The sequence below is a fragment of the Lissotriton helveticus genome, chromosome 1_1, assembly GCF_964261635.1.
Source record: "Lissotriton helveticus chromosome 1_1, aLisHel1.1, whole genome shotgun sequence".
Lineage (NCBI taxonomy): Eukaryota > Metazoa > Chordata > Amphibia > Caudata > Salamandridae > Lissotriton > Lissotriton helveticus.
In genome coordinates, this window is record NC_136057.1 from 77,363,292 (window position 1) to 77,377,225 (window position 13,934).

Consider the following 13,934-nt stretch of genomic DNA (forward strand, 5'->3'; position numbering starts at 1 on the left):
GATGCGGCACCCGCGAAGCGGGTGCGGCGAGCTGTGGGCGTTGAGGCGGTGAAGAATGGGAGCCGCTGTCGTCCTATTCAAATCAGGTGAGAAAGCTCCGTGGAAATGCTCCGTGTAATCAAGGGGAACCCACAGGGAAGGCAGTGGCGGGAGATTTAATAATCCTCAGAAGGGGAGGGGCGGGGCCAGCAGGGAGAGCGGACCGGAAGGTGGTAAACGGTCTCGCAGGGACTCCTGGCTCCTGGAGTCCCTGCACGCTCGCAGCCCCGCTAGCGCCTCTCACCCTCGGCCAAACAACAGTGACCAAGCCCTCCTCACAGTGTCTTTGATCCCTCTGCGCGACGCGGCACCCGCGAAGCGGGTGCGGCGAGCTGTGGGCGTTGAGGCGGTGAAGAATGGGAGCCGCTGTCGTCCTATTCAAATCAGGTGAGAAAGCTCCGTGGAAATGCTCCGTGTAATCAAGGGGAACCTGTTTGTCGGCGTGGTGTCCCTAGAATGAGACTGGCCACGGCGTTCTGGACCTTACCGATTCTTTTAAGTTATGGCACAACCTGTGATGTGCCACAGCTTGCTGCAAATGGAAAATGTTACTCTCTTGCAAATACTGTCAGCTTGTCATGTTGCAGGCTCACATGCATCACCCACTTGCTGTATTGTTGGAAAGTATATAGGTTGCTCAGATTAAGCAGTTTATTTTTTTTTATTTTACAATGTAAGCAGTTGTACTCCGATGGAGAAAACAACACAATGATTTTAATTGGAGTCTGCGCGCTGATGCATTATGCCTTTCTGGTATGGGATTACGAGTCGTTCTCCAGATCAAAACCCAACCCATGAGAGATCACCACATGTGAACGGTAGACCTACAAGCAGCAAATGATTGTTTACAGGTAGTAACATTTTCCTTCCTTCCTAGATATTACTGTCCACCTTTCTCATATTATAACTGTGCATTTCTTTTAAGAAATATTGCCCATGTATAATTCTCAGTGTTCATTTCATTCTGCAGCACAGCAGTCGCAGACAGAAAGTATGAATGGGAAAGAGAAGCTTAAAGCATCTGGAGGAAGGAAGAATTTTGCTTATAAAATGAACGAAAGAAAACACCAAGAAATACAGAGGAGGGAGAATTTTAACAATAAAACACTACTTGCAAGGCAGAAAAGAATACGCACCGGCCTAAGAGCTTATGCCTGTGCTGCGTGTGAGAAGACATTTACTGGAAAGGCGCATCTTTTACTGCACGAGCAAACACACACAGATCGGTATCCCTACACTGAGCATGAAATAAGGTTTGCTGATAAGGCAACACATGAAAAAACTCACAAAGGAGAGCGGCCCTTTCACTGCAATATCTGTGAGAAAAGTTTTACTCAGAAGGGAAATCTTCTACAACATCAAAGCGTACACACAGGAGAGAAGCCTTATCACTGCACTGTGTGTTCCAAACCCTTTTCTCATAAGGTGACCCTTGTACGGCATCAAAGAACTCACACAGGAGAGAGGCCTTATCACTGCACTGTGTGTTCCAAACCCTTTTCTCATAAGGTGACCCTTGTACGGCATCAAAGAACTCACACAGGAGAGAGGCCTTATCACTGCACTGTGTGTTCCAAACCCTTTTCTCAGAAGACAAACCTTGTACTACATCAAAGAACTCACACAGGAGAGAGGCCTTTTCACTGCACTGTGTGTTCCAAAAGGTTTTCTCGGAAGGCGTACCTTGTACAGCATCAAAGCGTACACACAGGAGAGAGGCCTTATCACTGCAACGTGTGTTCTAAGGGCTTTACTCTTAAGACATCCCTTGTACGCCATCAAAGCCTACACACAGGAGAGAGGCCTTATCACTGCACTGTGTGTGAGAAGAGGTTTTCTCGGAAGGAGACCCTTGTACGGCATCAAAGCATACACACAGGACAGAGGCTTTATCACTGCACTGTGTGTAGCAAGAGCTTTAATCTTAAGGCAAGCCTGGTACGCCATCAAAGAACACACAGGCGAGGGCCATGACGCTGTACAGGATATGGAAACTGCTGTAAACAAAAGATGGTGCTCAGCAGCATCAAATAACACATACAAGATGGAAGCCTTCTCAAAGCGCTGCACAAAAACCTTCATTTAAAAAAAGAAATGTGATCTTTTACATTATCTAAGAATCTACAGCTGAAGTTAGACCTCCTATGACATCTAACGATCCTTCCGGGGCGAGATCCTCCCTTTCCTCTGAACGTCAGAAGAGCTTTGAGTTAAAGGACAAACTCTAACGTTCGCAGCGTCTCCAAACAGAATGTAGCTTCTTCAACGTCACTAACGTCCCTTCACCAAGCAACGAACTTCACAGAGGCTGCTTCACTGCGAATTAAACCTGTCCGACTCTCATGAAATGTGTGCAGTGTTGAGGACATGTTATCAAGTGTGGATCATAAACTATCCAGATAGACATAACTTCTGGGATTCAACAAAAAAATATTGAAAGACCTGAGGACATAAGAAAAAGAAACTAGGAGAAGACATAGGAATCAAAAACCACTTGAGGACAAAAAATATAAACTCACTAAAGCAGGAACATCTACTCCCTATCAGTATCTTCAGACCGGCTGTGTAAATAGTCGGTACAACCCATCAAGCCTGAGAGATCAAAAGAGGATTCATGGCTGTCTAGATTCTAACAACTTACAAAGGTGGCACCAACCATAATAATTCTGCAGTTTCAACTGCCGAGACCGTTACACAATTCACAATGTTTTGAGATGGTTTATTCTGGTGAGAATTTTTTTTTTTTGATAATCAATTTTATTATCATTTTGAGAAAAAAAAAAGGCTGCATACATCTTACACAGTAAAGCCAATTCCATCTCCAACAGACAGTAAAAAACCCCACTGTTAGGGTAGGAGTATTTATGCAAGCCACCCAAGCTGGAAAGCAGCACCTCGTTACACGGGAGAGCCAAAGCTGGCAATTTAAAACAGTAGGTTCAGTCATTTGCCCCAAACCCTATGGAACCTCACGGGACAACCATGTGTCTCAAAGAGGGGTTCCTCCTGGGCCGTGCACCAATCCACTCCCCGGCGCCACTTTCGCAGGGTAGTGGGGTTGGGCTGGGCCCAGGCCGATGCAATATCTCGTTTCGCCACAGCGACCGCCGTTCCCAGAAAATGTTTGTCTGCTCCAGAGCCGTCCAAACCATCAAATACACCCAGGATAAGATGTAAGGGATCGTGTAGAACCTGCTAACCCAAGGTCTATGTGAGCTCAGATTCTACCTCGGACCAGAATGGGTCAAGGCCAGGGCAAAGCAAACCATATGGTAGAAGTCGGCCGGAGTTTGGCCGCTATTTTGGTGAGAATTAAATACCCAAAAACTAACGTTCACATACATTACAAAACAAAGCAGATTGTCTGATAAAGACACTGTAAGGCGTATTTCTTTGCATGCTGTGATGTGTTTTGTGAGGTCAGTTGTGTCCTGTCCTAGTGTGAGGGGGAGATTGACAACTAGACAAAGGACACTGTTGCAGGGAGCTGTTTGCCAAAAATTACTTATTTTACGCAATAAAACTTTGCTAATAAACTAATCTGCCTGCCTGTTTCATGTGGTGATGAACAAACAACAATATCACAAAAACCCTGTCCCCAAGGCGTTAAATATCAATACTCGTATAAATGCAATGGAGACACAATCGATCAAAGTCCAATGGTACACCACCGATTTTTGAAATTTTTTCCATTGGTGTGTTTAGTGTATTTCGCCCGAAATTCTCAACATAACAATAAGGGAAATTCCTTGTAAACTTCAAAAAGACAGTCAAACAGAGCACTAAACGATGTCTGTATCAGTCATGTACACAGGACATCCGCCCACACTTACTACGTGTAAAAAAATGTGTGGAGAAAAGAATGACTCCTCACGGGCGCACTACCCTCTGGGCAACTGGCATGTGTTCACCAGATTATGCCCCTTTTCTCATCATAGGTAGTCATTCAATTCAGAAAAGAAGAAAGAAAAGTGTCCAAGACAAACCAAAAAAGTGTATAAAGTGCAAAGGAGCAACAAGCATTCACTCCCTTTTGTGACCAAAGGTGCTTAAAATCAACAGACACATCTTTCGCACAACTTTTATTCTGAAATTAGGTATATTCTGTTGAACAAAAAAGGCTGGTAGCTAGCTCTGCATACCATTACCTACAGCCAACATGTTTCACTGCCACTGAAACTTCCGGCAGATTCATCAGGGCTTGACACTTTGTCACTGCACCAATGTTGGACACCTTGTACTCTGGGAATGTCAAATGGAAAGAATACAGAGATTAAAAACACACCAGGAGCACCCCTCCGGACACTCCTAGTCTATCCAACATATTAATAAGCATTACCCTCTTCCAGTCAATTTTTCTCTTACCAGCAGAAGAGGAAGGTATATGCTGGCTCCTCATGTGAGCCTCAACATCAACTTAATGGCCCCTACGATTGTTGCATCAATCTAAGAAAACAAAACACAAAACAGCCTGTCATAGGTCAAATTATATTGTCCATGGTCACTACCTGACACACGAATATGCCCTATCCAAAGTACAATTGTAGATCCAGATAAAGAGTGACACTAACTGCTTTACGCAAATTACGACCTTGATATGCACAGTCTCTCTTAATATCCTGTGACAGCCCGTTCACTCCGTTCTGAAAATGCTGTTACCATCAATTTCCCTTTTCCGATCATGCCATTAGATCATCTTACATCTCATCTCTTAGCACCCAAATTGAACAGTGTAATCCTACTATCCCGTCAGATTTTTATAGCCCCGCTCCCCCACTCCTCACCATACGGAGCTCTACGGAGCTCTGTCTCTCGTCCAGATGACGCGGCGTCTTCCGCGCTTTGACTTAAAATTCACCGCGGAGAAAGCTGCATCTCTATTGCAGGCAAGTGACCTGGGTCAGTCACGTGACTCCCTTCTCGGTGTCAAACGCCAAGTTTGTACAGGAGAAAGATCTAAACTCTGTTATGGTCATGTGATCAGGGTCAGTCATGAGACTCCCTCATCGGCGTCAAACGCCGTGTTGTGTACACCAACGATCTAATTTACTGCAATAAAGATCGAGGTTATAGTTAAATGAAAAAAACTGTCTCAATGAAAAAACTGGCTCAATAAAAGAACGGCTCAAAGAAAAAACGGCTCACTGAAAAGCGGGGGCATTTTTTAAAAAAAAAATTCAAAAACGATATTGCAAGTTGACAAAAACCTTTTTCAGCAGTCCCAACAATTTAAAATACACTGTTTTGTCAGGCAACGAACTGTATTTGAAACATGGTTTAGAGCAGGAGCCCCAAGCAATTTGAAGCATCCAACATCGTTATCTCTTACTGGTATATCAATTAATTATACATTCATACCAGTCCCAAAACGGGGTATAGAATATCAATAAACTTCACACCTTTGATAAGCACTGTCTTATGTCGTTCAAAATCCAGGATTTTCAATGTAAACATTATGTTGTAGGTCTTACAGCGCAATAAGCATCATCATTATGTCAGTAAACTCTCACCCGGCGGAGATGAGTTATTTACAGAGCCTTACCCATACCAGCAGAAAGGCGACCTCTAGTAACCTAATACCTGATGTAAAGTCACCGCATAGGGAGGGGAGGCCCAGATGGATTCCAAAGACAACTTTTGACGTTTAATAGTGTAATTGCTTTGGAAACACCTTTATCCCTTGGACCTTTTCCTTCACTGACCGTATTGGTTGGCTTAAAATAGTCTGATTACTCTGGACTCTGTGCCATCTGTGAGCGCACAAGGCGTGCCTCCAAACCATTATATCGAAGCAACAGCACAAGTGTATGGAGTCGTGAAGAATCCCGGTGAACACTGAGTCCCCCACAAGATCCACCCGTGGTCATCAGTGACCATGTGTGATGAGTTCCTTTTAGGGCCCACTGAGCTCTCCCTCCTTTTAGCCACACTGCATGTGACCATGCAGCAAGAGACAGGCTGATGCCTGGTGCTAACTTTGTGCGAGGCTGATCTGGGGTCACTCAGACTCCAGTGCCCAGATCGACACCCACATTTGGGTGAGTGCTGGAGCTTGCTGTGGCTGGTGGCAAGACCTGGATCTGCAGTGACATGTGTGTCTCCAGGAATGTACTAAGTGGTAATGGTGGCATGTATGGGTGTGCAATGATGAGACGCCCTGGGTGCTAAGTGAATGATGAGACTAGGAATTGGGGACCTCAGCTGAAGCTGTGGTACTGGAATATTGTCAAGAGCAAGTCAGTGGGTCACAAGATTGTTAAAGCTGCGTTGGCACATTTACGGCATATCAGCCAGACATAAAACTTTATTCTGCTTACATAGGCCATAAAAGTACAAGTTACCAGCATATTAGACTCAAAATTCATTTAATAAAACATACATAAACACATTCAAGATCTCAACAAATATAAACATGGAATAAAATGTCGATAACTTAAATCCCCGACCAAGACCAAAGCCCAACCATTAGCAGTATCTTTTCCTAATTATAAGTGACCCTCTAATGAAACTGATCTCAGCAAAGCAAATCTCAGGTGCGTCGAGGTGCTGCAGAAATCTAAAACCTCCCTGAAAAGAATTAAAACTATGAGGAAATAAACAAACGGGTTTTCATTGATTTATAAAGTGCTCAGAAAAGAAGAAAGGGCGATGTGCTTTGCCGATCCTGGTAGCAGACCTTCCGCTCCTCAACCTGCCAATCCGGGCATTAGTGGTCCGGTGCCCATCTTACGATTCCCTCGTGGCCGGCTCATCTCAACTCCTGACCCGTCCAACTCATGCAGTCATGACCAATTGGAATCCTAATAATCCTCAATCATTGTGTAGTGACCGAGCGGTATCCTTATAGCAATTCCGCCTGGAATCCCTAGACCTTGGCGACATCAGCACTCGTATTCACCCTCAAGGCATTGTTAATTTTCAGGCGTATGTAAATTTCCGTCCTGATGATGATCTATGTACCTCATTATAGATCTAAACGTTATCGACTCTTTTAGACTGAATGCATGTTAAACACATTCGTTAAAACTTGTGAATTTTTGTCTACTTCTTTACAAAGCTTGCCCTCATGATAAGCTCTTTTTCATGCCTGAAAATGTTTTGTGTATGTGTTATTGTCTCTTTGTTTTGAACCTTGAAGGATACAGGATTGTGTCCCACTCTATGACGCTCTGCCTCGAACTTTAGCACTGATTGTTTGTATCTGACTAGAGTCAGCTTGTGCGCTGACTCTAGTCTCAACCTAAAATTCTCTACCTTGGCAACTGGATGTCCCTCAAGGATAACAGTTTTAGATTTACATTTTCTTGTCCCACAGAGCATTACAAATGACTTTTGCTGATTAATCTGCAAATCTAGGGATGACAAACTCCACAAAGGTATCCAGGGCTTTTTGAAGGCTCATTGCTGTCCTAGTTAATAATATTCATAATAATTCTCATGTTGGAAATGGGGGGCTCTGGTTGGCGCAGGTAAGTACCAGCGACAAGCAGGGACCCTCACCTCCTGTCAGGGTGGGAGATTACCCCTGGGAATAACCCTTGCTCACCCTCTAGGTGCGTGGCGCGAGCAGACAAGGCTAAACTTCGGGGCGCTACAGTTAAGCATTCATGACTACACACATCACATCCAATGATCCCCCCACAAATGGACACCAGACTGTAAGTTGTATCAAAAATACAGGTACTTTATGCAAAAAGATATAACATATGCTGCAGTAATTATCACAAGACCATAAATAACATTCACTTTGAGATGCACACAATACTTTGGGTTTGAGGATATAGGCTTTTATCAGGGTCTTTAAATCAGGCAGTATGCTTCAAAAAGGTGAAACCAGTCTTTCTTTGGATGTTCCAGTGAGGAAAAACAAGGCTTGCTTATCACGTTTCAATAATGCACAAAAATGAGGCTTTCTAAAAAAAAAAAAAATGCTTCAGTGATGTAAAACGATGCTTTCTTTAAACTTTCAATCGATTCAAAATGAGGTGAAGTGAATTTGGCTGCTTGTTGAAATACGTTAACTTTCCCTGAATGTAGGTCGATGTTGTGGGGCGACCCGAGGGGGGTAACAGTACAGCTCTGCCCTTAGATTCAATGAGGGTTGGACTTTACAATCCAAGGTGGGCATAGTACCTGAAAATGCGCGGGCCCCGCGGGGTGCTGGACGGACTCGGGACGCTGGATGTGTCAGGGCCAGTCTGGCTGGTGGCAGACGTCCTCGAGTGCCAGGAGGTTCCCCAAGAGGCGGCAGCAGCACGGGGCGGCCTGTACACCGTTACAGTGCGGCTCACGGGTGCGGCGCGGCCTCTGGGACAAGGTGCGTGCAAATGGTACGCTTCAGGCGTACGAGGCGAACTTCACCAGATACAGGCTAGTGCAGGTCGTACCGGGCAGAGAACCACACGCTGGTACGGCTTGCAGGATCAGGAGTGCTGTTCTTCAATGATTGCAGGCAGGTGCGAGGCGTACAGCCACAAGGCAAGACGGTGCGTCTCGTAGGGGCTCAAAAGCGTACACTTCTGGCATAAGCCATGAACGCTCCGGGAGCGCCGGGTGAAAGCGGGGAAATCCCTCTTCTTCGGGAGGCGTGGCGCACAGGAGATGGTGCGCTTCGAAGTACACTTCTGGGCTTGTCACGGAGGTGCGAGCGGGGAGAGGCGACGTCTGATGCCTCGCCGCGGACCCAGCCTGTCCTTTCCAGCAGTGGGGGCTCTTGGTGGAGTGCAGCTCAGAGGGGAGTCGTGGGCAGGGTGCAGGGCGGTCCGGCCGAGGGGGTACGGCTCCTGGGGGGAGCAGTGGGGGCTCGAGGCGGGAGCGGCCAGGCACGAGCTGCCGAGGAGCAGGATGCAGGCGGCCCAGGCGGAGCAGGCACGGCTTCACAAGGAGCGGTGTGGCTCTAGACGGGGGAGGCCAGGCACGAGCTGCCGAGGTGAGAGTGAGGCACTTCTGAGGGGGGCCCAGCAGCGGGTCAGAGAGGATCAGGCAGAGACCAATGGTCCTGGGACTCTAGTCAGGGGACCAGCTCAGCTACAGGCCCTTGGAGATCGTCTGAGGCCCCGTGGTTGCAGGAATAAGGCCAGGGGGGTCAAAGGGGCCTTGCAGGTTTCTTCTTGTCTTCTTAGCAGCAAGATCCTTTTTCCTCTGGCAGAGATTCTTCTTTGGGCTGACAGGATCTGATCTTTTGTGAGCAGGGCTCCGTCTTTTATACAGTATTTCTTTTGTCTTGCCAGCCCAGGGGGGCCATTGCATAGTTTCTTTCAATCTCTGAGCACTTTGTTGGGCAGGGTCTGCCTTCTGCTTTCAGTGTGTGGGGCAGGGCAGCAGATGCTCCGCAGGAGGTGGAGCCGGCATTGAGATGATAGGACAGCCAGGAGCACTTTGTTGACAGGCTTCCCTCTTCCTGGGCCAGGCGTCGGGCAGAGTCATCAGTCGCTCCCCAGGAGGTGGAGCCAGCCTTGTGGTGGCAGAGCACAGCCCTATTCAGAGTCCAGGGGCACTCCCACCACCTGTCATCCCTAGCCCTGTCACTCACACAACACAGACCGCAGATACACATCCGAGCAGAGGCGGGCTGAAATGGTTAGGCAAGCAAATGCTAACTTTCTAATAGTAGCCTTTGCAAACACAGGATATTAAAATAAACTTTACTAAAAGAAGTATTTTATTATTCTGAGTTCAGGCATACTAGACTTGACCTTCTACCATGTTCCCTGAGCCTGCTGGGATTATAGGGTGTAATATTTCCAGCAGCCCATCCTGGCCTATGAGAACAGGTAGCCTTACAATAGTGAAAAACGAAAATGGCTGTAATTCACTATTAGGACATGCCACACACATCAGGGCTTGTCCTACCTCATGCTTACAATGCACCCTGCCCTAGGTCCTACCATAGGGGTGACTCACATGAAGTAAAGGGAAGGTTTAGGGGCTGGCAAGTGTGTGCACTTGCCCAGCCAGCATGACAGTACCAGACTGCACGCAGGTTCGGCAACGGCAGAACTTAGACACATTTTAAAAAGCTGCTTCTGTGGGTGGCGCAACCAGCGCTGCAGGCCCACTAGCAGTATTTGTATTTACAAGCCCTGGCACTCCTGGTGCACTTTACTGGGGACTGACAGTAAATCAAATGAGCCAATCATGGAAATCAATTAATATACACATTTTGCAGAGGGAGAGCATATGCACTTTAGCACTGGTCAGCAGTGGTAAAGTGCCCAGAGTCATTAAACCAACAAAAATAGGTCAGAGAGAATATTGGAGGAAGGCAAAAAGTTCAGGGATGACCCTGCAGAAAGGGCCAAGTCCAACATCTCAGAATTGTAGAGCACGGCTTATCACCCATGAGGGTATCCAGGGGCTGGTAATAGGGCTGCGTCATCCGTATAAAGAAGTGTCAGGATAGTGCAAGTGCCTCCCCTTGGGGAATCCAATTTCTTTGAAGCAAATTAACTTCTAGGCCTTTATTGTAGGCATAACTTATTTACACAGTGGTGGTAGCTGCGGTGCATATAGGGATTGACGGCCGCTTTAGTTATTTACTTTTATTGTGCTGATGTAAGTGAGGATTTCATTGCAAATCCTCCCAGGGATGTCCGTGTCTACATTTTAAATTTTTATTGTTGTATTGCCTAATGTACATTTGGCCTGAGCGGAGTTCAGCGAGTTTTGCTAAGCAGGACTCTGAGCAGTGACAAAATCTCCAGCGCGCTATGCGGAGTTCAGCAAGGGGTGGAGTGGAATACGTTGCACCTTTCGCACTGCGTTTTCTGCGCCAGATGTTTGTCCCGCACTGTAAAATCTGTGTGAATGGCACCATACACAGTTCAAGAGGGTGCTGCTTCTTACCGCCGCTTGAGTAGAAGTTCTACTAGAGCGGCAGCTTCCTCAACGTGAATGGAAGGTTTCTCAACACGAGTGCTAGTGCCCATCCCCGAGCACCTGCATTGAGAAATCTGGCTGGGAGATGGTCTAGTGCTGGATTTTCCTTGCTCACGCTCTTCAATTTAATGTTGGTGAGCACGAGCAAGGAAATGTTTTTTCTGAACTCCGAGTGCTCTGCAGAGTGCGAAAAACTCCACAAAGTCCAGGAACGGAGCAGAGTTCACCGCCCAGGCCTAATGTTTATGTATCTGTATATAATTGTTGAGACAATATTTTTTTAAGCTATCTCATCAAGAATTAACAATTTTATTAAGCACATATGGGTGAGAAAAATACTTCTTTTTCTTTTACTAAATTTGCACAGCAACCAATCAAAAGAAAACTTAAAAACAAAATTTCCCATGATGTCAGTAACCACAATCTGCAAAACAACTGTTGTTTTTGCATTTGTCATCCCGAGTGGGATGGGTATGCTCAGACGTGAGTCCCGTGCTCTCCACACCACTGGAGTCAACTTATCCTGACTGAAGAGGGCTGATAGCCAGAAGCCGGTCCTAGGATGCTTGATTCCGGTCCAGTAAAGACATGGCTTGGCAGTTCGGGCTGGACTGTTCCCATGAGGCACAGGGTCAAGGCTGATTTGCATATGGACGTGTCTGAACTGGGGTGGTGTGGAGTGCAAAAAAACGATGGATTTAGGCCTAGATCTCTGTACTGGGGTGAATGTATGACATTGTTCTGCATTCTGTCCATCAACTGTTGTTTTTGCAGTAACCACAATCCAGCAATCACTGCACATTATGCTTCTCAAGTATGGCCAGCACCATCTTACAGCCTCGTCTTTGAGTATGCTCAGTTTCAAACAGTTCAACCAAAGTATACGGGTCCTAGATGGGATTGCCTTCTTTGTCCAACTTGGGACACTACATTAGTTGTATAAAACGTCACTCAGATGAACAGAATTGCATTCCAGAAAATCCGAATCCACCAGAAGTAGGACTGCTCACTCTTGCTTCTGTTTTCCAGATAGAAAAGAAAAACATTTGGTAAACTCTGTTTCCCGAAGACAAAGCAAGGGAGCAAAATATTACTATGCGTCAACAGCAAGTGTGCAAACACAATCAAGAGGGCAAAATACACTACATATTCAACATAATATATGAAACGGTTCCAGGAGATACACGGCACCGCATAGAGACGACTGACAAACAGTTCTTTATCGTGGCCCTTATCAAGGTGGCGCACGTCCTTGAAAGAATACTTCACTCCATGATGCTTAAGACACGATAGACTGAGACGATCACCGTTCAACTTTGCTGACTGCCCTGACGAAGTTCTAAGAACGAAACGCGTTGGCTGTTGTTTTTACACTTTGGAATTATACTAATAAAGACTCTTACAATGAAGAAATTGATTGAGCTTCATTATTACCTTCAGGATATCCTAGTAGTGCACAACTCCATCATCGCCAATAATATATGAAATGTACCTTATCAAGTGGGATAATCCTTGCCTCCATGTCCTTAATAGAATTTAACGCAATAGTTAAAAGGTTTTTCATTCTATGTCGGGACCAGAGGCTGAGATTATGCTTGCTTAAAGCTGTCCCACTGTTTCAGAAGCCACATCAACAACATGCTCATGATAAAAGGTACAAAAAGTAGACTACGCAGACAAATTTGCCGCTTTTGTGATCTCTTCCAGTCGTGAACCTAAAGAAGCCGTAGCTCCTGGCACTGAAGGAGCTCCAAACAAAGAAACATCTATTCCAGAGTCCAAAGGCAGCCACTTGTGCCATCTGGCCAACCTGGTAGGAGAGACGGGTCAAAAGGGTTTCTGAAATGCAATCAGCAGCTGCCCTGCAGAATCCGGTCTATTCGTTCTGGCAATATCTTCATATATCACTTGAAACAACCAACCAAACACAACATCTAGTTGTTAGGAAATGCAGGATAATTTCTAGTTCTGATATTAAGTTCAGACGTGTGAAAAATCACTCTACTTGTAATATCCAATTTTCAATCATTCTACCCCTTCTTGCATGAGATGAGACGTAACAACATGGTCAACTCGGCCAGTAATTGTTTGCCTGAAAGATCAGAGTTGTCAGACTAATGTTCCAAGAACTTTAAAACCACGTTCACATCCCACATAAATTAATATCGTGGTCAAGAGGGATTGGAAAATCTAATTACCCGTAACAGTTTACTGACCATAGGATTTTCCCCACCAGATGACCCTCCACGTGACAATGTTCAGCAGAAACAACAGACTCAGAGGTGCTAACGGACTGTGAAGGGAGACCACAAGTCGCCAGTTCAGGTAGGAAATGTACCACCATGGTTATAGGTGCTTCCACTGGACACACCAGTGTGGACACACCAAGTTAACCGTCTAGACTAGGCTGAAGGATATCTTCTGGGTACACTGGATGAAGACAGAAGACTGTTCAGAATGTCCTGCCACTTGCAATCTAGTCCTGAAATTCTCCAAGCCACGAGCTACAGACGAATGGACTGTGCCAGTGGATGGGAAAGAGCCTACTGGGTCCTGGAGCAACAACTAGCGAGTCGCAGGACAGCTGTAGAAGGAATGGGAAAGATACTGAAGTCTTCCAAGCAGTTGTCACCAGAATTAACTCTGCCTCCTGCCACCTCACCTGAGAGAATACCCCCAGAATCCTCATCAATGGAAGGAAAGCATAACATTCCCCCCAATGTGACCGCCCGGACTCGTTCCTGACCGGTTGCTCCCTCCTCGCTCCTCTCCCATTGCTGCTGCCTGCCCTTGGTGAACTTCGCACCCCTAACTGGACACTACGGTATCGCCTGCGCTTTGTAATATTAGCGTATTGATATTTTAGAAGCTGATAAACATAACGTAGGCTCCGCATTGTAATTGTATTGTTATCATAGCGCATGGAATTCTAGCGCCGCCCGCCCTGCTCTGTGCACAGTGCATTGTGTACGCGACTTTGTGTGTTTACTTTTACCAGCAACTGCAAGTAGTTCGAT

General features: G+C 46.0%; 1 protein-coding gene across 1 annotated transcript in view; it reads left to right on the top strand.

Moving 5' to 3' along the window:
- Positions 1 to 7,026, top strand: part of LOC144831924 (uncharacterized) — a 41,089-nt gene extending 34,063 nt beyond the window's left edge. Inside the window, exon 3 of the mRNA XM_078689039.1 lies at positions 1,010 to 7,026. Coding sequence (XP_078545165.1) covers positions 1,010 to 2,013 — 1,004 coding nt within the window. The 3' untranslated portion in view covers positions 2,014 to 7,026. The remainder of the gene's footprint in view (positions 1 to 1,009) is intronic.
- Positions 7,027 to 13,934: the final 6,908 nt, after the last annotated feature.